A 27,763-nucleotide genomic window follows, 5' to 3' on the forward strand; every position below is an offset into this window, starting at 1 on the left:
TCTACATGATTTCGACCACTTCAAAGTTTCTGACGATACCGCTTATGGAAACTGTCCTGGATAAGCAATGAGGTCCTGCTGTATAGCACAGCAACCTATATTCAGTCACTTGCGATGGAATATGATGGAGGATAATGTGAGAAAAAGAATGTATACATATGTATAACTGGGTCACTTTGCTGTACAGCAGAAATTGACAGAACACCATGCATCAACTATAACAAAAAATTATAATTAAAAAATTTACATAGGGATGATTGGTCAATAGGGACCTGCTGTACAGCACAGAGAACTCTACCCAGTATTCTGTGATCATCTCTGTGGGAAAAGAATCTGAGAGAGAATGCATGTGTGTGTGTGTGTGACTGGCTCACTCTGTTGTACAGCAGAAATTATTACAACCTTGTCAATTAACTATGTTTCAATAAAACTTTTAAAAAAGAAAACTGTCCTTCTTCCTCCATCAGCCTTTTGACAAAGGGGGGCTCCAGTTCCCACCCAGCCCTTTTTCTGTGAAGGGACAATGAGGGTCCAATGAGGTACAGAGGTGAAGGGGGTAATCAGTGACAGGCTGGGGAGGATGGGGGGCTTCCTGGCCTGCGGTTCAGAAGGACACAGTAAAAGGGTCTCACTCCAGGGGACAGCAAAGAAGATGCTGCCACCCCAGGACCCCTGCACACTGCCTGTCAACCAGAGTCACCTTGGAGTCTCCCTGACTCCAGCCTGCCAGTGACAAGGACACTGCTATCCTGGCTTTCTGCTAACACTGTGACGGATGTGGCTTCGAGGATTTGCCCAAGATAACATGGTAAAGAATGCAGGTCACTGGGCAAAATAATATGGTGATAACAGACTCTCTCCTTGGGCGAGATGCCAGTGTGGTACAGACCTACATGGCCGCCTAACCCTCCTCCTATGGCTCGCTCACTGGCAAATGGGTCCTTAAAGAATCGTGACACCGGCAAAGCTGGCCCCTGAGAGAGGGCGAGAGGGGAGGAGGAAAGCAGGCAGGGAGGAAGGTCTGTGTTGAATTTATTAAACTAAGAAAACGAAGGGGAGACTGGGGATTCAGATCTTCTGACTCATTTTCTGGCACGAGGTCCATGAAGCCCTGACACTCTTTCTCTCCAATCAACACCGTGAGGTACTTTTATCTGTTTCCTCTCTGCCCTGTTCCTGAAGAAAGGACCCTTCCTCTTTTCATATAAATGGTAACAATTCAAGGCTCAGGTGTGTTTGGCTCTTTGAAGATTGAGAGCTCAATTCCACCACCAATTTTAACCTCAGATCTCCTGAACAGGCTTAAAATACTACAATCTGCATCCATTTCATTGTTTAAAAAAAAAAAAAAGTTTTGGATAAAACAAAACAAAAAATGAATGATGAAACTGTCCAAATCCAACTTCTTCCTTCAAAACTATAACATGTGAGGAAGCAAGTCAGTGAGAGCAACAGGCATTTTTGACATCAGAGCACAATCTACTAGCCAGCTTGCAAACATTGCAAAGTTAAAAATCATCTGTCCCACGCTTGTTCTTGGTGCTGTGTGTTAGCAGTAGAAGAAAGAAGATACTAAAAAGTAAGATGCCTCTGTCTGCAATGAATTTCTAATCTAGTCAGAGACAAGGGAAATGCAAAAGCGTGCGGGGAGACTTGACAAGTTAAATGAGAAAGCTGCAGGTGGATGTGCCTCCCCCGCTCCCCCATCACCTGCAGCTCAGGCTGCCGGCAGCACCCCAGAGACAAGGTTTCCCAGTGACAGGGCTCAGAAAGCAAACCCTCAGTTCGTCACTTGGGGTGCACATGAGGATGGGGAATTTCTGAAAATATTTCACTGATGTTGAACGTGTATCAATTTTACTTATTTACAGGCAGACCTCGGAGATACTGCAGGCTGTTCCAGAGCAGCACAATCATCCAATTATCACCATAAAACAAGTCACACGAATTTTGGGGTCCCAGTGTATATACAAGTAATGTTTACACTATAGTGTAGCCTATTAGATGTGCAATAGCATTGTGTCTAAAAAGGGGTAAATACCTGAACTTAAAAATACTTTCTTGCTAAAAAAATGTCAACCATCATCTGAGAGCACAAGGTGCCACAAACCTTCTATTTCTTAAAAAAAAAAAAAACAAAAAATAGAATCTGGGAAGTACAGTAACATGAGGTGTGCCTGGATTTACTTTTGGTCACTTCGCCAGGTGCTGTTTCAGTAACTTACTGATTTCTTTGATATATCAGATAAAACTAAAAATGGGAGGGGTATAACAGGACAGAATAGAAAAGAGGTCTGCCTACCAACTGCAGAAAAGGGCTTCTGCAGGGTGTGGGGAGGACGAGGTTAGTTGGACAGAATGAGGCCTCATCACTAAGGGTCTCCAGTATCAGGCTGAGGCCCTGAAACCAGAGCATCACTACAGGCAACGGTCCAGAGGACTCCCAGGATTACCTAGTGTTCTAATGAGGTGACACCAGCAGCCAGCACGGCCCTCATGGTTCAACCCCACAGGGTACCCAACAGGACAAGGGCGCTGAGCAGGGCCCAAGGGTCTGTTCCAGCACCACTGGCATATGTAACTGGGCAACCAGTAACCTTTCTGGATTTAAGTAGCAACCTTACCTATTTCCGTAAAACAGGGAAGTTGGGGAGTTCCCATTGTGGCTCAGTAGAAACGAACCCAATTAGTATCCATGAGGATGTGGGTTCGATCCCTGGCCCCGCTCAGTGGGTCAGGGATCCAGCATTGCCATGAGCTGCGGTGTAGGTCACAGAAGGGGCTCAGATCCCTCGTTGCTGTGGCTGTGGTATAGGCTGGAGGCTGCAGCTCCAACACGACCCCTAGCCTGGGAACCTCCATGTGCCGTGAGTGCAGCCATTAAAAACAAACAAACAAAAAAACACAGGGAAGTTGGACTACATTATTTATCTCTCAGCTCTCCTCCAGGTCACAAGTTCAAAAGGGCTTTCTTCTCTGAAATCTAGTTCAAATCCCAGTTCCAAGGAGCTCTCACCCTCATTCTTCTACCAGTCCAATAACTGAAGGCAGTACTGTGTAGAGAACCAATAGGGCTGCCTGGGAGATACAGAAACACCGACTGCAGCACTCAAAACAGCTGAAACACCCAGAAAGGTCAGGCTGTGAATGCTTTCACAAATGCCACAGAAACCACCACATCTCTTAGTTCAGATTATATTATAATACACCAAAAAGACATCCAATTCTCCCCAGAAACAAAACATACTTTGTTTCCCTAATTTAGGGTTTTTTTTTTTAAGGAATATATTAAAATGAGCACAAACATATTCGCAAGTTATTTTTCTACTGCAGGAAAACAGAAAACATCTGAATCAAATTTCCTCATGAAATCAACCCCTATGAAGGCCAAGCCTGCTGACTGCTGCTGTGACACAAGGTCTACAGCCCTGTAAGAATGTGGTCCCTAAACCAGCAGCATCAGCATCACTTCCTTAATCAGGTATTTGGGAGGTAAGCCCAACAACCTCTGCTTTAAGACGCCCCCCTCCAGGTGACTCCAACGCAGGCCTGATTTTGAAAAGTGCTCGTTTGAACTCTTCAGAAGCCTACACAATAACAAGGCAAACAAACATACCTGGCTCCGAAGATGTCCTTTTTGGCGAGATCAATTCCCGAGACAACCTTCACTCTGAGAATACGGGACTCTCCCTGTTGGAGAGAGGAAAAAATAGTTTAGAAAAAAAAAAAAAATGGACCTTTATCATCATTCTCTTACCCAGTATGCAAAAAGTCAATGATTTCTCTTTGGTCTAGTACTGGAATAAGGAACAGAGCAATTCAAGCATAGGCCATTCTTCCTTATACTGAAGTTCAAAAAGCCACATTCCAGCTATGAAATCCTACAACCCTAGAAATTTAGAGTATCCACATTAATGAAGCACAAGTTTCATTCAAACTAGGTCATGCGGATCAATTATTTCTGTCACTGATAGGAAATATTTCCTAGCTGTACCAGGAACACCACTACACACACAAAACCACCTAGATAAATGTATGGTCTCTTGTTGCCCTGGGGCATTTAATAAATAATTCCTCCTTCGAGGTTAATATATTCGTGTGTGGCCTGAAAAAAGAATTTCATGTGCTCAACAATTTCCTTAAAATTACAGTTTCAAAATGTTGGCTGGCAAGCAAAAAAGAATGCCTCAGTTTCAGTAAAAAGAAATAAAAGGCATTAGCCTAAATGGAAATCGACTATCTCAGAACCATTCATTCATTCATCCACCTGCTTATTCATTCATTCCAGTATTTTCTAAGCAGCCGCTGTGCAGTGGGCATTGGGCTTGGACTTGAAATATAAACATGAATATGCTGTTGGTCTACTGAGAGTGAGGAGCAGACCAATAGTGCGGGACTCTGTGATGGCGCCGTGCCAGGAGAGGTCTTAAGCCATTCAGGATAGATGGATAGGGGGAGGGGGAGTATAAGTCCAGACTCCAGGGTTTCCAGTTTGGGTCACTAAGTCTTTTTTTTTCTTTTTTGCCTTTTCTAGGGCCGCTTCCGTGGCATATGGAGGTTCCCAGGCTAGGGGTCAAATCAGAGCTATAGCCACTGGTCTATGCCAGAGCCACAGCCACGCCAGATCCGAGCTGCATCTGTGACCTACACCACAGCTCATGGCAACGCTGGATCCTTAACCCACTGAGTGAGGCCAGGGATCGAACCTGAAACCTCATGGTTCCTAGTCGGATTTGTTCGTTAACCACTTCACCACGACGGGAACTCCCGGGTCACTAAGTCAATATAAATTGAAATAGAGGATTAAGCTGAATTCAAGGTAGCCTATGAAACAACCAGGTAGAAAAAATAGAGATGACTAAATAGATAAATGGGAGAGGTATCTAGGCTGGGGACTTGGATATTATCAGTGGAGAGTTGATAGTTAGTAATTAGAGCTCAAGATCTGTGAGAAGTTACCCAAAACGTGAGAAGAAAAAACTGGCAAAGGATGGAGCCCTTGGGCACCCAAGCGCTAAGGGGTAAGAGAAAAGTGTATGAAATCCATCTACCCAAGACATAGGTGAGCAAAAAAAACCATGTGATCTGGAGATTATGTCATGTCAAAAGAGATAAAGGGTAAGCGAAATAAAACAAGAAGAGAAAAGGGTGCTGGAGCCTTGTCAATTAGCCGCCCAGATCAAGGATAAATACATGCAATTAGAACCTACGTTTGACAATATTTACTTTCCATCTTTACAACTATCCCTAACACAAAGCTGTCTACATACAAACACAGCAAGGGACATGAACATGTTTGTGTTTATAATTCCCCCTCAAATGAGGCCTGCCTTTAAGTTTGGCAGGACTTAATGCATTTGGCAGCTTTCATGAAAGGATTAAGACAAATCAGAGACAACTAAAATAGGACCCTACTACAGGGTTTACCAAAGCTCCCAGGGTTACATGCTGTTCCCTTGGTCCTTTAAGCAGGTGCTGACAGCCCTCACCTTCCTCTTACAACTCACCTCACCAGTCATCAAGGATTCTTTCTTGGCATGGATATTATCTAGACTAAGGCTCTTTTCTGTTGTCACAGCAAGCTGTGACCCGTGGCCTACTCATCTCAAGGAATGCCACGTAAGTATTTTGTACACGTGGATCAAAATTTGGCAACAAATTTGGCAGTACACCTGGGAAGAGTTTATGAGCCACTAGTGCCCATGGCATACAAATTGGGTTATGATGAAATCCTCAACTGCCAGGAGAAGGGGTTAAAACTTTACTTGAGGGACCAAGAAATCATTCAGAAGAAATGAGGACAAGGACCTGCTGGAGAAGAACATATTTATTGTATCTTTGTCTCCCTGCCTCCCCCATCCCAACCTTCTACCCCTCTCACCAACGACAAATACCACAAATCAGCAATTCTCCCAAATGCCCCTGGGCAGGGGACAGGGGAGGGGATGGGGGGAAGAGATGCTGTTAAAGGAAAGCACTGCATCACCAGGCCAATCCTTGGTACCTGCTGAGGAGATGTTCAATCCCACAGCAGGAGGGTGAAAGGACCTTTGAGGAGGAAGACCTGCAGAGCAGTAACATCTCCCAATGACATTTAACTTAAATTTTAAAGTTAACTCCAAGCAAGACAGCTAGCCTTGCACTTGTGACTGACTGGGGGGCAATAAAGACGAGATGGTATGATGGAAACCAAGATACAAGCAGTCACTAGTCACAGAGGAGAGGACAAGAATTCCAGCTAGAAATCATTACTCTGGCTCGCAGCCCTTGGAATTCTTAGAAATTCTGAGCAAAGTCTTAGACTTTCCACCAACTCCATAGGGGGCTCAATGGAACTTTGTCTGGTTTCCAGGGAATAGCCTAAGCCTAGCTCACACATGGTTCCCTTAGGTTTACATTAATTTTGGATGAGTGTTCTAACATGGGGTGGACCTACTCTGCAAAAGCATACATTTTAAAATTTAGGGAACATTTATATGAATAAATGAATCAAAACAAATTAAAATGAAGGGATATAGAATTTTACAATTTATTTATTCATTTAGTAAGCATGAACATCTGTTCTAAGATCTAGGGATATAGCAATGAAGACAGACAAAACCCTCCCGCCCAGCCTACCTTCTCGGGTTGTTGAGACTGTGTTGCATCAGACCTCTCAACTACACAGGGAAACAAATCAGGAGTCTAAACACCTTAACATTTCATACACACACCCTTTCTGTAAACCAACTCTCACCTAAGAATCAATCCTAAGAAAATAAGCACAGTTACATGCACAAAAATCCCCCCCAAATAGCTAAAAGGAATCACCAAAACGTATTTTAATTAAAAAAATGTAAAAGCCACAAAAGTAGACAGTTAAATATTCATGCCAATTCCATGCAATGGGCTATAATACTGTCATTTTAAAAGTCTCATCCTACTTATTGTGTACTAAGTAGCCACCGTGTGCCAGACACATTATCTGAGGGTACAGATGGGAGCAAGATGGAGTCCCCCTCACCTCAAGGATTCCACAATCTAGAAAGCAGAAAGATGGATCAGAAGCATATACAAACATGCCAGATTATTGCTGATGGTGGTAAATACTTTGATGAGAATATGACAGTTAAGTAAAACAATTAAGCAGAGGAAAAGGGGAGGATATTTATGACTGGTGGTTGCAGAGATGACATCTGAGCTGGAATTGAAGGAGGCGGAGGAGGATGGGGTGCGGGGATGCTGGCAAGTCCTGCCACCTACGGAGAAGCAAGTGGGTTCAGAGAGCCGAGGGGCCAGCCTCAGTAGAGGGTGGCCATCACTGCAGCCATCACTGGAAAGTTTTAAGCAGGAGGGTGACATTTAACTTGAGTTTTAAAGACTTCTTCAGTTGTTGGGAGCAACAACTACAGGGGAATGAGAACAGAAGCAGGAAGATCAATTAAGTACAAGGAGATCTGGAAGAGATGGTGGGGCTTCCCATAAGGTAGAGATGGAAAGCTGCCCAGACTGTATACACAAAAACACGTCTGAATAAACTATTTTGTTTTGTTTTGTTTTAGGTTTCAAGCCACTTATACAACTGAGTTAGAGACCAGTACATTGTACAACAGGTTGTTTCCCTTTTCCACTTGGACCCACAACTATGATACATTTCCCAGTCTACCTTTTGGTTAGGTGCCGTCATGTGAATAAGTTCTGGACAATGAGATGTGGACAGAAATGATGGACACGTTTTCCAGACAAGGCCCATAAGACCCTCCCATTCACCTACCTCCATTCTCTTCCCAGTTCCCCTGCTCCTTGGAGAAAATACTGAAAGTCAAGAAGGGGGAAACTCCATGAAAGGAAGGGAATAGAACAGATCATCCCCACCCTCACCTTGCCCCTTCCACCATGACTTACTGATCCTGCCACAGTGAGGGGAAAACAGACTTGTATTTCAGTGTATTCCCACTGAAAACTGAAGGTTGCTTTAGCAGTTAACCTGCCCTCACATACAATACAGCCTCATTTTAAAATTAATAGCAATTACATATACGCACAGGAAAAGCCCTAGAAAGGGTGATATTAATAGTGATTACTTCTGAATAATAGATAACCTCTTTTTGCTTATTTGCATTTTTTCCTTTTGCAACATTAAACATTTTTGCTTGGAAATTAAATTTTTGTAGAAACTTAGAAAATATATAAGGGGGTGGGGGAAGAAAAATCAGACTAAGAGTCCAGGCTTCCGTATTTCTAAAATAAATAAAACTTCTTTTGCCATAAGAAAACACAGCTACACGTTATAATTAAGGCAACTCATAAAGGTAACAGAGCTGTCCATTTGGAGAGCATCAAAAGGGTTTTCTTATGTAATATGGAGGCAACAGCTGGGAGATAAAATGTAGAGCCTTTATTGGGCACTTACTATTTACAAGCCACTGCTGCAGGAAATTTCACTTCTCACTTAAGTTTAGGGACAGGAGAGCAGGAAAGAGAACGTTACCCTATAAAAACAGTATTTACAAATGGGTTTCAGACATACAGCCAAAATGTCTTATCTTTATTTCCTCCCAATAACAAGGTTGCACACAGATAAGCAGCCATCGTCACTCTGTAGGGAAACACATGACCAGGTATGTGACTCATTCATCAGATGCAATGGACCCCACACTGAGCAACTGTACTTTCTGAAGCATTTTATTACTTTCATAAAATCTATGCATGACATTTTGGTCCCTGATTATGACTCCGTAGAATTGAGTATTTACCTAAGGCAGCTTACGACAATGAAAATATTATTTGGAGATGGACTAGAAGAGGCAAGGAAAGCAGGAACAGAAGAGGCGAGGCCACATAACCATGGACATTCCCAGGACTTTCAGTGGCTCTTCCTGTTACTAAGAATCAACTGTCCTGCATGGTTTTTGTGTCAACAGGGACCATTCTCTGCACATGATGTGTTTTTTTGGTTTTTTTTTTTTTTTTCACTTAATTTCCTAGTTCCTCATCAAGACATTAAACAGGATATGGTGCTCAAACCATAAATGAATGACACAAAGTCCCAACTGAGAAACAGGTGGTATTTTGAAGGCTTATTTTATAAGTCAGCTATTTGCAACTCAGAAGTCTGCTTCATAAACTGTGCCTAAGTGTTTATCAGAGTCCTGTGCCCACCACAAAACTCATTAAATATATAATCTATTGAAATTGTTCCTTTGGTAAAATAAATCTCAAGTCCAACTCAACACAAGACACTAGAATTTACCTTTTCTCCTATGAATCTGCCTTGAGAAGGTAACTTTTTATATTTTACTCCCTATTCTTAACAATGCCAGCTGACTTCATCCCAGCCCCTTAAAAGGTGATATCTGGAGTGGGATATGGTGTTCTTATTCCACAGGGATCCATTATGACCCCAGGTAGCACACACACCAGCTGAACATTTGACAAGGAAGCCCTAAGCCAGAGATCTGCCCCCCCCTTTTTTTTTTTTTGTCTTTTTAGGGCCGCGAGTAAGGCCAGGGATCAAACCCGCATCCTCATGGATACTAGTCGGGTTTGTTAACCGCCGAGCCATGACCAGAACTCCAGAGACGTGCACTTCCTGATTTTTCTTCCCCTAAATCAATTTATGTCTTTACTTTCCATATTTTACAGTATATGTTCTAGTTATTACCCATAATACTTGCAGTAAATGCTCCCTAGATTAAAAGAATTGATATTTTCAGTACTACTTAAATATCGAAGTTATACACATGTCAACCAACTTCAGTTGCTTTAAACAGAATAAACCAAGGAGTTCCCGCTGTGGCACAACAGGTTAAGGATGCTGTCTCTGCAGCAGCTCAGGTTTGAGCCCCAGCCCTATGCAGTGAGTTATGGATCTGGTGTTGCTGCAGCCATGGCTTAGGTCACAGCTACAGCTTGGATTCAGTTCCTGGCCAGGGAATTTCCACATGCTGTGCGTGTGGCCAATAAATAAACAAACCAACATATGGGAAGCGTCCACGTTGTGCCTGCTACCCAGGAAATATCACTAGTCTCCCCATTCCTCCCAGGCTTCCACCCCAACTAGGAGATGAGGTCCTGTTCCATACTTTAAGAAATTTCCTACACTATCCCTTCTTCTCCCGACCTCACCCCCACATTCTTATCATCGCCAACTCTTGTTATATCCTGTACGCTTTACCTTCCTCCTGCCTTTTCTACCCAAAATCCTGCCCCCTAAACCTTTTCCCCTTTTTAATCTCTTGAGGGGTTGCCCGACCCTACACTGCTAGTTTTATGTCTCTTTCTCTCCGTTACCCATCTTGACCTAATTATACACTCAAAAAAAAAAAAAAATGTGTTGAGTGATTTATGTTGCAGGCATTTTGCCAGCAGAAAGGAGGAGCACAACACTGAACAAGATGAATTCTGCTCTGCCCCTGGGGGCCTCCTCATCAACTGTGGAGGTGAGATATGCACATACCTGTAACAGGCCCATAACACAGGAGTGGAACAGAGGATATGTGGGGTGAGAACAAAGAAACAGGATGGAAGATGAGTGCAGCCCAATGCCCAGACTGCATGTCTGAGCTCAAGCTCAGATAATACCAATGACAGCAAACAGCTCCAACCAAGAAGACCATCCACGGTAGCTGCTCACCACTGTCAGCCCCACACGCAAGAGTCAAAACAACTGCAAGTCCCAAGACTATCAGTTTCAGATAAACCTGCAGAAACACAAGATTCTGCACAACCTAAATTTCATCACCTCTACTAGATTATGGCCATTCTTGTGCCCAATGGAAAAGTTAACAAATGGGAAGAGACAAAAGGACAGCCCTCCAGAGCAGAATCGTTTTACTGTTCAAGATGACTTTCAGAAATTGTGTTGAATGGGCCTGGTATTGATGGTATTGCTGGCATCGGCTACAGCTCCAATTTGACCCCTAGCCTGGGAACCTCCATATGCCACAGGTGTGGCCTAAAAAGACAATCAATCCATCCATCAATCCATAAATCCACAACTTCCTAAAATTTCTTTCTTCAAGAGGCTGGTCTTAACTTCTCTCCCTTGCTGGGGGTTGGCCTTAGTGACTTCTTTCTATAGACTATAGAGGAGGTGATCATGTGTAACTTTGAAGACTGGGTCATAAAAAGCAAAGCTTTGTGGCTCTCTTGTGCTCGCTCAGGTGGCTCACTCGGGACACTCAAGCAGCCATATGAAAGAAGTCCACGCAGTAAGGAACCAAGACCTCCTGCCAAGAGCCATGTGAGTGAGTCGTCTTGGATGTGGGTACTCCAGCCCTAGTCAAACCCTCTGATAACAGCATCCCTGGCTGCCATCTTGCTCCAACCTCCTGACAGATCTTTGCCTGCTACAGGCCAATAAGATGTGAGTCAGAGTCACCCAGCTATGCCATTTTTTATTTCTTTTTTCTTTTTTTTTTTGGTCTTTTTGCCTTTTCTAGGGCTGCTTCCACAGCATATGGAGGTTCCCAGGCTAGGGGTCTAATCAGAGCTGTAGCCACCGGCCTACGCCAGAGCCACAGCAATGCGGGATCCAAGCCGAGTCTGCAACCTACACCACAGCTCACAGAAACGCCGGATCGTTAACCCACTGAGCAAGGCCAGGGATCGAACCCGCAACCTCACGGTTCCTAGTCAGATTCATTAACCACTGCACCACGATGGGAACTCCCATTTTTGATTTCTTGATGCATAGAAACTGTGAGATAATAAATGTTGTTGTTTTAAGCTGCTAAGTTTGGAGGTAATCTGTTACACAGCAACAGAGAACTAATGCACATAGGGAGTCCCATGCAACAATAGTAGTCTAATTTATCTCTTTGCTAAATGGAGATTTTTTTTTTTCCTATGCATTAGGACAATGTTTCAATAGAAGGGAAAAAACACCACTGAGAAATAAAGACTACTGCCTGTATTTCCCATCATATAAAATTAGTGGCATTTTGAAGGCAGAATTAACAGAATTTGGTTGACTTGCTCAATATAAGTGCATTTGCTATATTATTTTTAACAAGTATGGAACCCCCATGCCCTGTTAGTATAGTCAATATTTGAAATTAAGACAATTCCAGAAATTTTCAGGTCCGTGATCATTAAAAAAAAAAAAAAACCCGGAAAGAATGGTGATAACATTAGAGAGTAGTTGTGAAACTTACTTTTGCCTTTAAGAACAACTCTTTTATTTTATTTTGTTTCTTTGTCTTTTTGTTGTTGTTGCTATTTCTTGGGCCGCTCCCGCGGCATATGGAGGTTCCCAGGCTAGGGGTTGAATCGGAGCTGTAGCCACCGGCCTACGCCAGAGCCACAGCAACGTGGGATCCGAGTCGCGTCTGCAACCTACACCACAGCTCACGGCAACGCCGGATCGTTAACCCACTGAGCAAGGGCAGGGACCGAACCCACAACCTCATGGTTCCTAGTCGGATTCGTTAACCACTGCGCCACGACGGGAACTCCAAGAACAACTCTTTTAAATTCACCTCTTTTTCTCCATCCCACAGCCTCAATTTGAGTTATCATTATGAGCAGAATGGTCCATCAACCAACTAACGTACAGCCCCCGTTTTTCCTTCTTCCAAAAGCTATCAAGCACCTGTTAAGTGCCCTGCTCTGTGCTGATATGTGGCAGCTTCTCTTTGTCCTAACTTACCTGCCACCTCACTAGTCCAATCTTCTTCCAGTGGGAGCTCCCCATGGACAAATGGGCCAAATTAAAACTCCTGGCGGCTCACCACAACCTACTTTCTCTCCAGGCTACCTGTGCTCTTCATGGGGACCCAGTTGCCCTCCTTTCTGTATCTGCCCATTCAACACCTATGCACGCTCAGGTCCATGTGGTTATTCAACCAAACTAACTGTGTGGGAACAGTGCAAGGACTAAGGAATCCATGAGACAGAGGTCATGCCTACAGAAATTCACTTTCTATGTATCAGGAAGACAACAGACACCCAGGTAATTACAAGATGACATGGCAAGTGCAATAACAGCAATGGATGGCATCCTGCAGGAACTTCGAGGAGGAAGAAATGAGAATCATGTGATAGGTAGCTGAGGAAAGTCCCTGGATGAATGAGGAGGAGGAAAGGGGAGAAACATCCTTTCAGACAGAGAAGGGAGGGTGAGAGCCCCTCCAAATGGAGAGAAGTTCAGAGAGAGGGGCGATGGGGGAGGGGAGGGCCACCCTGGCCTGGCGTCATCCTCTGTGCCATGCGAGGCAAACATGGTTAGGAGGCGAGGGACAGGCTTGCCAGGTGAGGAGCAGAGGACAGAATGAAGGGAGGCAGGTCCAGAGGGAGGACAGGGACAATAATGACACAGTCTGCTCCACTGTCTGGCAGGGGCGCATGGCTGTCCTGGATGGAGGCTTCGGGCCTGGTTCCAAAGCTATTGCTGGGGGTGCAGCACAGTTCAGTGACGGACTGACTCTAGGAGGCAAGGAGATGGCACCAACTCAAGGTTCCCTGTGGGGTGTTGCTGGGGCGGGGGGATGCTATCAGATGACAGAATAAATAAAGGAACAAAAGCAGGGCTGAGGCAAATACAAGAATTTGGGATTATCTTCCCAGTGTGCAGGCAGAGGTCTCCAAGAGGCCATCAGAGGTCAGAGACCAGGATTGAGTCCAGAGGTCAGGAATGGACTCCCAGGGGGAGGCCTGGTGCCCTCCTAAGGCTCCCTTCAGACTGACCACTTATGCAGCTACTTAAGTCACAAACCACTGTCATCTTTTTTTTTTTTTTGCTTTTTTAAGGTTGCACCCTCAGCATATGGAGGGTCCCAGGCTAGGGGTGGAATTGGAGCTGCAGCTGCCAGCCTACGCCACAGCCACAGCAACTCGGGATCTGAGCCATGTCTGTGACCTACACCATGGCTCACCAGCAACACCAGATCCCCGACCAGGGATGGAACCCGCATCTCATGAATACTAGTCGGACTCGTTTCCACTGTGCCACAATGGGAACTTCCTGTCATCTTTTTTTCTTGCTGGTTAAGTCTTATTTTTTCTTAACTAAATTCCACTGTCCAATGGGGTGGCTACTAGCTACAAGAAGCCATTTAAATTTAGTTAAAATCAATGAACATGCAGTTCCTTGGTAACACTCGCTACCTTTTAAGTGCTCAACAGTCAGGTATGCCCACTGGCTACCTTACTGGGTGACACAGAGAACATTTCCATAATCACAAAGCTCTACTAGCCGGTGGTGCTCCAAGGGCACCATCATTAACACAAGAATGCAGGAGGATTTGAATAATGTCTCCTGAGAGGGATGGTTAGAAGGAAGGGCAGAGGGGGGAAGGGACTGCTATTCTTACTCTCATAACTTAGAACACTGCAGGAGAGCTACACAATGGAACCCTGCTATCTGGAGATGAGATAGCTTCTAGGGTCAAGATTTCTCCTGAAGTATTAAAGACCAGCATGCAAATCACATGCCTATAAATTAATAGCTGTGAAGACTAATAAAGGAAATACTATATGGTATGGCACAGACTCCCTGCATTTAAACACTTTATTTTATTTGTCTTTTTAGGGATGCACCCACGGCATCTGGAGGTTCCCTGGCTAGGGGTCAAATCAGAGCTGTAGCTGTTGGCCTACGCCAGAGCCACAGCCACCCCAGATCTAAGCTGCATATGCAACCTACAGTACAGCTCATAGCAAAAATGGATCCTTTACCCACTGAGTGAGACCAGGGATCGAACCTGTGTCCTTTTGGATACTAGTCAGATTTGTTTCCACTGAGCCACGACAGGAACTCTGTAGACATTAAAGAAAAAATCATTATATACATAGAGGAAAAGCAGAGATGGTGACTGTGAGGCGAGAGTGTGATAAAGATCTGGGAGTTTTAGCTGATGAGGCCAGTCAGCATCCTAACAAGGTTGCTAAGTCTTGCAAAACAGTCACAGAAAAAGTATTCAGCAGGCAAGGAAAGAGGTAAAATTCCAACAGGGGTTCTTGGTCCCATAAGAGAATTACTGACACTGTGGAAAACAGGCACGAAGGGCTGGTAGCAAAAGGGAATTGAAACACAGGTAACTGATAACAGCCCAGACACCTAGAATCCTACCTAGAGGGGGCCAGACAGGCCAAAGAATAACCTGCCAGAGAAGCAGACCACAAGCCAATGGGAGGAAAGCTTCGGAATCCGGGCAGACCAGCTGAAACCACATGTACTTGCTCCAGAGAAGGCAAGGTTATCGCAGGAGATGAATTCCACTGGAATCACATGCGAGCACCCACACAATTTCTGTGGCTTCCAATGCCAATCCCACATGGCTGAATCACATAGGTCTGTCTCATACCCTTCCTTCCTCTCCCACAACTAAATAGTCTTATTCCTTAACAGTGCAAGTGCTACAGTTCTTTCTTTTGGTGACAATACTGGATGTCTCTGTTTCTGACTTTCGAATGGAGAATAGTGGTATTTCCAGCTAGTCATTTCCAATTCTTTTCAGATAACACTATTTGACATCATTTCACCCTAAAAAAGAGATGGGGGAACAGGTAGGCTTAGGGGTTAGTGGTAGGGTGAGGAGTTACCAGTGAGTGGCGGCCAAGGTCAGCCACCGGCTTAGTGACATTTGCATTTCCAAGGGCCTCACATCTAATATGACTCAAGTGTACACCTCAGCAAGAATGCCAATCTGCAGATAGGTTTTTAGAGTGGCTCTCAATTAGAAATGTTAAATCCTTAAAGGCCAAGAATCCACAGTAATTCAGTGACCAGAGAGAATTACTGAATTACTATGGATTCTTGGCATTTAAGGATGAGAGAGGAGAGGAAGGTACCACTGAAATGAACGAGCTGGCAAGAGTCCCAGGTTAAAGGACATAGTCACTCTCTCCCACTAATTAAAAATTCTCTTTACCAGAAGAGTTTGTAAAACTCTATGGTTGGTTAAAGGTCTTCAAAAAATCAGTGGTTCTTTTGTTCCAAATCTCTTATCATGAGACAGGAAACATTTTTAAATTCCTGCAAGATTGCCAAGACGAGAATTATCTTGCGCTCCTAGTTCTAAAAATGATGGTATACAACAATTGCACTTTGTTGAAAATGAAAAAAAAAAATCAGAGCTCAAAATCTAAAATTCTATGTATTTCATGACAATCAAAACTCTTGAGTTCTCGGGAGTTCCTGTCATGGCGCAGCAGAAACAAAACCAACTAGTATCCATGAGGATGCGGGTTCAATCCCTGGCCTTGATCAGTGGGTTAAGGATGCGGCATTGCCGTGAGCTGTGGTGTAGGTCGCAATGCTGCTCGGATCTGGTGTTGCTGCGGCTGTGGCACAGGCTGGCAGCTGAAGCTCCAATACAACCCCTAGCCTGAGAACTTCCATATGCTATGGGTACGGCCCTAAAAAGCAGAAAGCAAAAAAAAAAAAAAAAAAAACACAAGACCAAACAAAAAACAACTCTGACTTCTCACAATAAAGTGAGGTCTGGGTTTCTGGGTGGAGTCTGTAGTTTATCCAGAAATCTGGGTTTCAGGAAACAGGGACTCAAAGGGACTATCAGGCCCTCCAGGAAGATACTCCCCAAGTGACTTCTGTGGTCCCAGATCTGAATCTCACTCACCAAGCACGATGGGGAGCATGACCCAATGAGCCAGAGTGCCAAGGGTGCCCAGCCACTTGGAGAGGGTACATGACAGCAAAACTGCTACGAAACTCATTCCAATGCCACGTATTGATTTTACAGAGAGAAAACGGCCTGTGGCCTGGATCTGAAGGCTCAGGGCTGGCATCCTGACTCTGTAGGCAGGATGAAAAGATTCAAATTACCACCAGTCAGAGGGCTTCATTTGATCACCCAAACACACGTTGTTCATCTATGCAACAGGGAGACCTTGCTGCTGCCTTGCTGTATTGTACTCCATGACAGCCCTTCAGGGAGCAGCACCCAACAGAACCGTCTCCGGACTTCCATTTCCTGCACTCCTGACAGCCCATCCCCCCTTACCTTCCCAGCCGCTATCCTCACGGCACAACACACAAAGCTTCCCCTCCACAGATGGTGACCAAATTCCAACCCTGCCTCTGGGAGACGACAGCCAAGTCGTTGCCACCACCGGGACTGCGCATGTTCCCAAACTGCCAGCCACACACATGCACACCATTTCTTCGTTTGCTCCCAAAAGACCTCCTTCGCAGCTAGCTGAATCCTTGGATGGTAACTATTTCTAACCCCTGGGTAGGTAGGACAAGCTTTTAACATCGCTATCCACTGCTGGGCTACAACCACCGCCTCCTGGTGCTAACGCTCACTAAGGATGGGAGAGTTGGTCTATGTTGGAAGAAGAACCAACATGAGCACCAAGGCCCCCAAACAGGAACAGGAATGACAGCCGTCCATCCAGGCTCTCCAGACTGGTTCCGCCAAATCATATCTCGTGATGGCTGAGAGACACTGCAGGGCATCTCGGGGAAATGACAGACATCAGAGACTGGTAAAGGTACCAAGGTTGAGAGAAGTTGTGAATTACCATATAAATTGTACAGACTGGGCTCACGGCAGTTCCTCCCTTCGTCGGCACCACCAATTTGCTATTTTTGCTCAGATCTCCTGACTACTTGTCCTTTAGGTGGTGGCTTAGGTAAGCACATTTTCTGAAAATGTCTTGTCAGGGTTCCTAGACTCATTAAGTCCTCCTCCAGTAAGCTCCCACAGGACCCTGCATTTCTCTTCCCACCCTATTTGGTCGCTGGCTTTTTAAATGAGCTCTCATGGCCAAAGACAAGGCTCTCAGAGGACAGAGGCTGGACAGATCTCAAGAAGTGACAAGAAGAAGGGTCCATGGGCAGCTGCTCAAGGCCAGAGAGGCAAAAGGCAACTGCTCCCTTGCTTAGGACTGTTCTCCTAGACTCTAGCAAAACGCTGAGCACACCAATGCACCAGGGAGGGGGGATGAATAAATGATATTCATCCAAAGCAAAGCTCTAGAGTGAATCCCTAAAGACGTTATGGTCATTTAGCAAAGGACAGTCAACAGCGAGAACAAAAGACATGCACACTTATTCCCCTTTCCGATACGGTGAAAAGCACCAGGGCACTGCTTACTGGTGCACGTGGACACTGGCCAGCCTTCAGCCAACACACGCAGTACTGTTCTAGACAAGATGATGACATGAAGGTGAGCGGATGCTGAAGTGAGCTGGGGCTGTGCTGTGCCCGGCTGCTAACTCCTACCCAAAGCAGAATGGACAGAGAACTCCAGGGGGCCTCCAGGGGTTATGGCACCAGGCTCTATTATTAGCTCCAGCCCATGCCACGCTGTGAGCCAGGAAAACTTGAAGGAGGTTATTGAAGGCAGGCTAATCCAATTTGCAGCTGATATATACAACCAGATAAAATGTCAGAGGACTGAATCAGAATCCAGCAGGGTTTCATCAGAATGGGTGAGCAGCCAAATCGCACAGGATGGAGTTTTATAGGGCTGAGCTGGTGGTGTGTACTTAGCTGCCTGAGTCAATGCAGAATGCAGGATGGAGGAATTAGGAGGGGGCCGAAGAGGGGGGGAGGTGGGATCCCTGGGGTTGTATTCTATCTCAAGCAACATGACTCAGCTCCGTGACAGAGTACACCATGCACATTATTCCAAGCCCAGAGGAGGGAACATCGTCATGCTGTGCCCTGGGCCAGTGTTATGGGCAAACCCAAGAGGCATGACTTGCAAGGGAGGTGGTTATTTTGCTTTGTTTCTTTAAGTAAATAGGACAAAATCTATATAATAGAACACTAAGCGACCATAAAAAGGAGGGTGCGCTCTACTGTCACGTGGAAAGGCGAGGTGGAGAACACGCATCCTTTATGTACCAAGGAGGTGGGAGGAGGTGTGTGTATTTGTATACACACGTGTGTGTCTGCATGGCATAAAGTAAACTCTGTAAGGACATCCAAAACTGGTACCACTGGCTGACGCTGGGGCGAGAAACTAGTTGGTTAGAGACCAAGGTATGAGAAAGACACCGACACGCTTACACACATACATGTATATCTCATGACACGGTTTTCTTGTCTTTTTTTTTTTTGAGCCATACCCATGGCATATGGAGGTTCTCAGGCGAGGGGTCCAATCAGAGCTGTAGACGTTGGCCTACGCCACAGCCACAGCCACTTGAGATCAGAGCCGCATCTGTCACCTACACCACACTCATGGCAACGCCAAATCCTTAACCCACCAAGCAAGGTAGGGATTGAACCCGCATCCTCATGGATACTAGTTGGGTTCATTAACCGCTAAGCCATAATGAGAACTCCCTGCATAGTTTTCTTTACACTTTTAAGGCCATTTAAATGTATTAACAATCTCCCACGATTTAATTTTTTTTTGAAACAGCCACACCTGTGGTAAATGGAAGTTCGTAGGCCAGGAGTCAAAAGGGAGCCGCAGCTGCCAGCCTACACCATAGCCATGGCATGTGGATCCAAGCCACATCTGCAACCTACACTGTAACTTGTGGCAATGCCAGATCCTTAACCCCCTGAGCAAGGCCAAGGATCGAACCCTCATCCTTGTGGAGATAACATTGTGCCCTTACTCCCTGAACCACAATGGGAACTCTCCCCAAATTCTTTTTTTTTTTTTTTTGCTTTTTAGAGCTGCACCCATGGCATGTGGAGGTTCCCAGGCTAGGGGTCTAATAGGAGCTACAGCTGCAGGCCTACGCAACAGCCATAGCAACACCAGATCGGAGCTGTGTCTAGGACCTACACCACAGCTCAGGGCAATGTCGGATCCTTGACCCACTAAGCGAGGCCAGGTATCAAACCCACAACCTCATGGTTCCTAGTCAGATTCGTTTCCGCTGCGCCACGAAGGAAACTCCCCAAATTCGTTTTAAGTAGCCAGTATAGTTAATAAACAAAAGACTTAGGAATGTTTAGCTTTTTCTTTTTTTTTTAAGGGTAGATTCTTTCTGCAGGAAGGGGATGGGTTGGCAAAAGCCAAGCCATCTTCTGTTATAAAGCTACAGAGGGCAAATCTTGACCCAAGGAGGCGAGCTGTCGGAAGTTGATGGAAGGAACTTCCTGCCATTAACCCCGGTAAAACCCGGAGCAGGTGGCCTCTGGAGGCCAGAGCTGGCCGGTTAGCACCCTCAGTGAGAGTAAAGGTTGGCCACCTGCCAGAAATACCTCCAGGAAGGAAGAAAATGGAACAGATGGCCCCTGCTGTCCCTTTTTCAACTCTAAGATACCATGATTTTAAGATACTGGAACACGGGGACCAAGAACTTATTCAGGATTTATGCAAGATCGCACCCCACCTTCATAAGAACTTTCCTAAGACAAAACACAAGAATCACCACCCCATCCACTCACAGTAAAACACAGAAGACTGTTCAAACACCAGGACGCCTCCTTAACCATGGCCGGTTTCAAAACATCCTGAATGACTTAACCACTAGAAATGAACCAAGAACATTTTTGTAAACAGTATTTTTTGGGAGGGTCTATTTGTTGTTGTTCTATTCCATAAAGGATTTATGATGGCTAATTGGCTCTAGATGTGTTTACAATCCGTTTATGAAGAACAGCAACACCTACAATGGGCTGGTCTTAGAGTCGTGCCAAGAGTTAACACAAGGGAAGGACAAGGATAAAAGGACTTGTCACGGTCAGAGGCCCAGAGGCCCAGAAAGCAGCCCCTTACTCTGAACCCATCCCTCAGTCCTCACTCCCCTTCCATCACCTTCTGTGGCTTAAGCCAGCAGCGCACAGTGAGTGCATGATGCTCACCTGGCATTTATCCACCAGGTATCAGGACACCTGAGACAAAACCTTCAGGGTCACTGGCTTCACGTCTAAAAGGAGACAAGCATGCAAGCTGTATTGAGCTCATGCTGGGCAGCACCACTTGCTTTTAAGAGCTTTCCTTCCTTAAAATGTGCAAACGTGAGCTATCAGATTTCACATTGCAGCTGAGCCTCATTATCTGACAATGCTGTTTTATTACAAGGACATAACTCACATTAGCAATTCATTAACAAGATAGCGACATAACAACTCTGAAAAATTGTATTTCTGAGCTTATCAGAATTGGGTTAGATTAATTTTTTTCAGTTTCCTCTTAAAAATACCTAAGACTTTTCAAATCAGTGCTAACTTTGATTTTTTTTTTCTCTAAATTTTAAACTAAGTCAAGTTTTCTAGCTTTTTTTTCAAACGACAGAATAATCTCAACTACTATTTGGGTGTGTGCTGCTTCAAAAGAGAGGGATAGCGACGCAACGCTACAATTGAAATTACAAATGGGTGTTGCTTCTAACAAACAGCGCTTTTGGAGGAAAAGAAAACAAGAATGCTCAGGATGTTTTTTTCTGGCAGTGGCAGGAGGCTAGATGGTGTGAGGGCGCTAGTTCTCTGAAAGATCATGTGAAATACATTTTAAAATATTCATTCCTGGAGTTCCTGTCATGGCTCAATTAAGGAATCCCACTAGGAACCATGAGGTTTACGAATCCCCCTAGGAACCATGAGGTTTCGGGTTCCATCCCTGGCCCTGCTCAGTGGGTTAAGGATCTGCCCTTGCTGTGAGCTGTGGTGTAGGTCACAGATGCGGCTCGGACCCTGGGGCTGTGGTGTAGACCGGCGACTACAGCTCCAATTGGACCCCTAGCCTGGGAACCTCCATATGCTGTGGAAGCGGCCCTAGAAAAGAAGGCAAAAAAAACACAAAAAATTAAAAAATAAATAAAAATAAATATTCATTCCTTTCACAGTAATATTTTAGGAAGTTTGATTACTTCCATATGGTCCTAATATGGATTTTATAACATAGGAGGAGGGAAATTCCAAAAGGAAGGAATCCCTTCAAAATGCTTTCATTTTTTTTCCTACCTTCGAATATACGCACGCACCTCTCCCCTTATCAGGACAGCATTAGAAACACAGAAGGCCCTCAGAAATACCTGATAGGTAACTGGACATCGTGAATAATATTGGGGTGTTATGCTGGCAGCAGCTGCTTCTTCTTCTTTTTTTTTTTTTTTTTGTCTTTTTGCCATTTCTAGGGCCACTCCCGCGGCATATGGAGGTTCCCAAGCTAGGGGTCTAATCAGAGCTGGCCTACACCAGAGCCACAGCAACACGGGATCCGAGCCGCATCTTCGACCTACACCACAGCTCACGGCAACACCGGAGCATTAACCCACTCAGCAAGGGCAGGGATCGAACCCGCAACCTCATGGTTCCCAGTCGGGTTTGTTCGTTAACCACTGCGCCACGACGGGAACTCCATGGCAGCAGCTTCTGAACACGTGGCAAACTGCTTGCAGTTTACTGGTTCCAGGTGGTGGCTGGGACTCAGGGGCATTCAAAGTCAGAGACGGGACTGTCACCCAGTTTGGTGCCTTGTGGTCACAGCACACAATCCCCAACTTTTTCCTCACCCACAGCCCTCGCTCTGTGAAACAGAGTTCTATCCACGAGTAACAGAAGGTTCTAACCAGTCCAGGAAACAAACAGGCAGGCCTCGCCCTGCGCTGAACGTTGTTCCGTTCCCATGGAGCCAGGCAAGGTTGAGGGCTACCTTGTGTTTTCACTTGAGGGAATTTTTCTTGGACGTAGGGTCTTTAAAAAAGGACGTCACATGTCATCCTTTATTTTTAAGAGTTCTCTGTTGAATGCTATGTTTTACTGATCAATTTCTAGTCGATGCTATCTCTTTCTATATTTTGAAATTAACACCAAGCACTTTGGGCTTGGTTTTGACAGTATCTTACAAAGTTTACTGACTGGTTTCTCCTTTGAATCAACATGCAGCCTGGGAAATACCCGTGTCAACTTCCTCCCTCCTCCAAGTGAGACCTCCTCCCCTGCAGGGACACATTTTGTATCTTTTACGAGGCCCCTGCTGTCCTTTAGGTCCATATGGAGAGAGTCTGTTATGTTTATGAGGGGGGATTTAAATCTTTTTTTTAATTATTATCAAATGAGAGACTGCAGGAAGTCAGGAACCAACCATTCACCTGCAAGATGATAAAGCTCATGATATAACCTTTCCACTCAAGGGCCCTTGGAGCCAGACCCTTTGCATGGCCTGACCTGCTCATTTCCCATCCCCTCAAACTCTGAGGATGCAGGAAGAGCATCAGCCACGGCCCTTCAAGGGGCTGTTGTTCATGGCTTGGCATTTGTGGTTTTCCACGGTGGACCAGTGCCAATTGCCTACAAGGTTCTCTGCATGAAGATGTACTGAGAAGCCACAAAGGCTGGCATGGAGCATCTTCTTGGAGTACCAATTTTTCTGAAAGTCTTGATGGACAGGACAGTGGTTCTCAGGTTATGGATCCCTGACTACAACACCAGTATCACCCAGCAAAACTTGGTGGAAATGCCCGTTCTCAGGCCCCACCTAGCCCTCCAGTACCAGAATCTGTGGTGCTGTGGGGTCTAGCAATCTGTGTTTACAAGCTCCCAGGTGATTTTGCAGCCTAGTAAAAACTGAAAGAGCATGATATTAAAACAAACAAGAAAGCACTCTGCAGCAAAATAGGTAATTTGAACGTGATTTAAAGATACCCATTTGCAGGGACCAGCTTAGTCGCCTCTTCCAGGGAAAACCTGGAGAGCAGTGTGTGAGAAGCGCCAACAAAATTTCGAAATGCAGGAGTTCCTGTTGTGGCGCAGTGAACATGAATCCAACTAGGAACCATGAGGTTGAGGGTTCGATCCCTGGCCTTACTCAGTGGATTAAGGATCTGGTGTTGCCATGAGCTGTGGTGTAGGTCTCAGACGTGGCTCGGATTTGGTGTTCCTGTGGCTCTGACATAGGCCGGCAGCTGTAGCTCTAATTGGACCCCTAGCCTAGGAACCTCCATATGCCGCTGGTGTGGCTCTAAAAAGAAAAAAAAAAAAAAAATTCTAAATGCTGGGGACCCAGACCTGCCACTTCAACCCCAATTCCCTTCCTCCCACATCCCAGCCCTGAGTCCCTCCTCTGATACAGCAATGCTAGGAAGAGTGACTGGGATCTGCCCCCCGAACTGAATAGATTCTCAGCATTGGTCTCCTTCCTCTGTTCCAAAGCCTTGAGGCTTCCCTGTAACTCTTATCAAGAATCACTCTGTGGGAAAAAAGCAGATACCGAAACATTACCAAATGTCATCTCCAGCGCGGCGAGAGCAGGGGCTCTTTCACATTAAGTATAATTCTCCACCCTGCCCAAGTAGTTTTCTTTTTTTTAATTTCTCATTTACCACGTAAAGAGCATAGTAAGAGTAAAGAGCATTTACTATGATAAGAAATTAAATCATTTTCATGAAGAGAGAGAAGCACTTTATGCCACAACAGACTCTTTTGATGTCGTCCCATATTTACTGAATCTCGCTGATTCCTTCTCTCCTATGGTACGGGTGATTTGATACTCAACTCCATCACAGATACATCAACAATACATTTGAATACACCCTCCCCCACCTACTGCAGCATCTCCTTCTGTTCCTGGGCTGGCCCATCAACACTCAGGCAACCCTGGTCACCACCAGTCTAGGGCTCCCCCCAGGCCACCATCCCCCACTCCACCTCCTACACAGCCTCTTCTTTGCTCGCTAATCCTACAGATTATTGCCAAACCCAGTCAACTCCATTGCTATTAACACCTGACCCTGTGTTCAGTACTACTTAAAATACCAATCAGCCTAGTGCAGGCTGCCCCTCTATACACACACACACACACACACACACACACAACTGTGAGTTCAGACACCAGTCCACAGCCTTCTCTTTCACAACCATCTGGTCAATGACCACACTACGGTGATTTCTGGATTTTCACAGTGGTTCTGGACCTTCATATTAACAACCCTTACTGAGAACCTACTATGCATCAAAAACTTAAATTCTGAATTACTGCACCTCTTCCTTGGCCTCCTGCAACAAACTGCGATGCAGAAAAGCATCAAAATATATGGGGTATGGATGATTAACAGGGACCTACTGCCTAGCACAGGGAACTCTTCTCAGTATTCTAGATAACCTATATGGGGAAAGAATCTGAAAAAGATTGAGTATGTGTATGTGTATAACTAGATCATTTTGCTGTATAGCAGAAATTAACACAACATTGTAAATCAACTATACATCAGTAAAATTTTTTTAAATGAAAAAAATACATGTGTTAAAAGTAATGGAGTCCAGATAAACTCTGTGGGAAAAGAAACAGGAAGAAAACAGATGGGCTGGGCAGCCCAGAGCCTGCAGAGCAGTTTTCAAAGGGTTTCTTCCCTCCACTGCTTCTCTGGGCCTGAAGGAGCAGTTGGGTCCAGTGGAGTGGACGTACCGGCATAATTTCAAGAATCATTTTGGGAGAGCACACGAGGAACATACATTTGGCAAAAGAAGGACTCCCCAAAGCCAAGGTCATTAGTCACCAGAAAATGACACTTAGGAAAGTTATGAAGTCCCCTGGAGAGGTTTTTAAAAAATTGATGAGATTCTAATCTCTCTGTCTGGTTGAGGTGGGGCCTGAACTCCCTAACAAAGCTAAAGTTCAAAGTCCTTTGGTAGCTGGAGAGTCAAGGAAATTTATACTAATTCACCTGAAGCAGGGGAGGGGTGTGGAGGGGACAGGGCAGGATCCCAAGATATTCCCCCTTTCCCCTACTGAACCAAGGTCCCCCGTATGGAAAACAGTGCCCTTGGCCTTGGCGCCTGCCAGCCCTGGCCACCATGCAATGATAGCCAGCAGGTGCAGCCACACCAGCTCACAAAGTGCCAGCTACCTGAAGGAATGCCTCACACCCATCTCAGAAAAAGATGCCCGGGGCCTCCCTTCACTACTCCTCAGTAAGTATATAGTCAAAGCTATCTAGCTATCTAACATCTAAAATGCATTCTATCAGCCCAAATAACTGGTCCTCTTAATGTCTACTTCTAAGCACCAGAACAAAGATTTCAAACAAGTAGTTAAAATTTATCAGAAACATAAAAGACTGTGGCACAGGCCGGCAGAGCAAACCACAGGTAAACGGATGTCTTGATTCCAGAATGAAAAGGTACCATCCCCTCACACAGAGTGCTGTGTTATTCAGCTCTTTACATTGAAATCATCATCAAATCCTTTTAACCAGCAAATAATGAAGCATTATAAAACCTACAAGAAAACTCGTCTTCCTTCCGAGGAAGGAAGGAAATGACTTAACATTTCTACTCAATATTCAGTATCAGAAAGAGACTTATGCAGATAAACTGCATAGAAAGAAATTGCTATCCCAGTAAAGCTTCACTTCTCACTATACAATTTAAAAGAACTATTTCACAGATGCCCGCCCCCCTTTTTTTCCTTAGAGAAAACCAGGTCACAACTTTCGGTGTTCATACATTTTAAATTCATTCATTTTCTTCCCCCATCCCCCAAGCAACATCTCCATTGAAGAAATTCAATCAGGCCCATTTAGACTTGCTCCTCAATAAAAGGTTACAACCCTAAGGTTTGAACAAAATCCTTCCAGAAAGAAGAAAACTAGGTCAGTTACATTAGAGATGAATTGCTAATTCAAGAATCTCAAGGTAATGTCAAACTATTATGACTCTGGATCAATCTGCAGAAAACTAAAACTAAAAGGCCCCAGGAAGGTCAAATGTCCTCTCCCTCTAAGAAAAAAAGTCTTACCAGGTGGCATTAATTCCTTAAATGCAAGACGTCTCATTCAGGCGAATACACTAAACATTAAAGGTGAGATAAAGCTGGAAAACTCAAGGGCACAGGCAGCTCTGAAGAGAATGCGGAAGTGGTGGCCGCCACCAAGGGTAACTTTCCACTGCCAGGCGACAGGGCAAAGGAGAGCGGCTTTAACTCACCTTCCAGCCAAGTGCAGCCCAGGTGTGCGCATGTCTGAGGAGCCCTGCCCTGGTCCCATCTCATGTCCCATCGCAGGTGCCTCAGGAACACCAGCTGTCAGGATCCCTCCGCCTTGGGTAAATGCTTGGAGGTACACCCTGTCTTAGAATAAACCTTGTCATGTCCTCTTTTCCCTGTGCAAACGCTCCTCTTCTGCCACTTTCTGTTTATGCAAAGATACAGCTGGACGGAGGAGGTTTCGCAGAAAGCACCTGCATCATTTGACTCAGGACAGACGCCAGTCTCCTTATATGTGTGAGACCCTCAGGAGAGCATCTAGTCAAGGGGCATTTCAATGCTCACCAGCTTCTCACAGCCATCAGATAGCGAGATCTTCAAATACCCAAAATGTGGATGCACCTTTCTTCTAAGAAAGAACTAACAATCCACGGCACACTGGCCTACTCTCACAAAAAGTATAAAATTAAGTTGATGTTGTGGGCTGAATTGTGTGTGGTCCTGCTCCAGCTCCAGCCCCACCCCCAAATTCCAATGTTGAAGCCCTAACTCCCTGCCCCTAGGGGTGTGACTCTATTTGGAGATAAGGCCTTCAAAGACCTGACTAAGTCACGTTGAGGCCATGAGGGGTGGCCCGACTCCAATCTCACTGGTGTCCTTTTAAGAGGAGACGTGGACATGGAAAGACACCAGGGACACACAGAAGAAGGACCACGTGTGGACAAAGGGGGACAGACGGGCATCTGCACAAGCCAAGGAGGAAGGCCTCCCGAGAATCAACCCTGGTGGCACCATAAACTTGAACTTCTAGCCTCCAGAACTGTGAGGAATCAACTGCTGTTGTTGAAACCATCCAGTTCGTAGTATTTTGTTATGGCAGCCTGAGCAAACTAAAAGAGCAGGAAAGAGAAAACAGAAGTGACCAATTACTTAACAAGTGAGATAGAAGTATAAGACTTCTTTCTAGAGTGATCAAAAC

At 45.2% G+C, this 27,763-nt stretch overlaps 1 protein-coding gene across 5 annotated transcripts in view; it reads right to left on the bottom strand.

Moving 5' to 3' along the window:
- Window positions 1-27,763, bottom strand: part of NEDD4L (neural precursor cell expressed, developmentally down-regulated 4-like, E3 ubiquitin protein ligase) — a 372,463-nt gene that overhangs the window by 248,178 nt on the left and 96,522 nt on the right. For all 5 annotated transcript variants that reach the window (XM_021073866.1, XM_021073873.1, XM_021073871.1 and 2 more), the window contains exon 2: window positions 3,617-3,690. In XM_021073866.1, the coding sequence (XP_020929525.1) occupies window positions 3,617-3,690 (74 nt within the window). The remainder of the gene's footprint in view (window positions 1-3,616; window positions 3,691-27,763) is intronic.

Source organism: Sus scrofa, chromosome 1 (genome assembly GCF_000003025.6).
Source record: "Sus scrofa isolate TJ Tabasco breed Duroc chromosome 1, Sscrofa11.1, whole genome shotgun sequence".
Lineage (NCBI taxonomy): Eukaryota > Metazoa > Chordata > Mammalia > Artiodactyla > Suidae > Sus > Sus scrofa.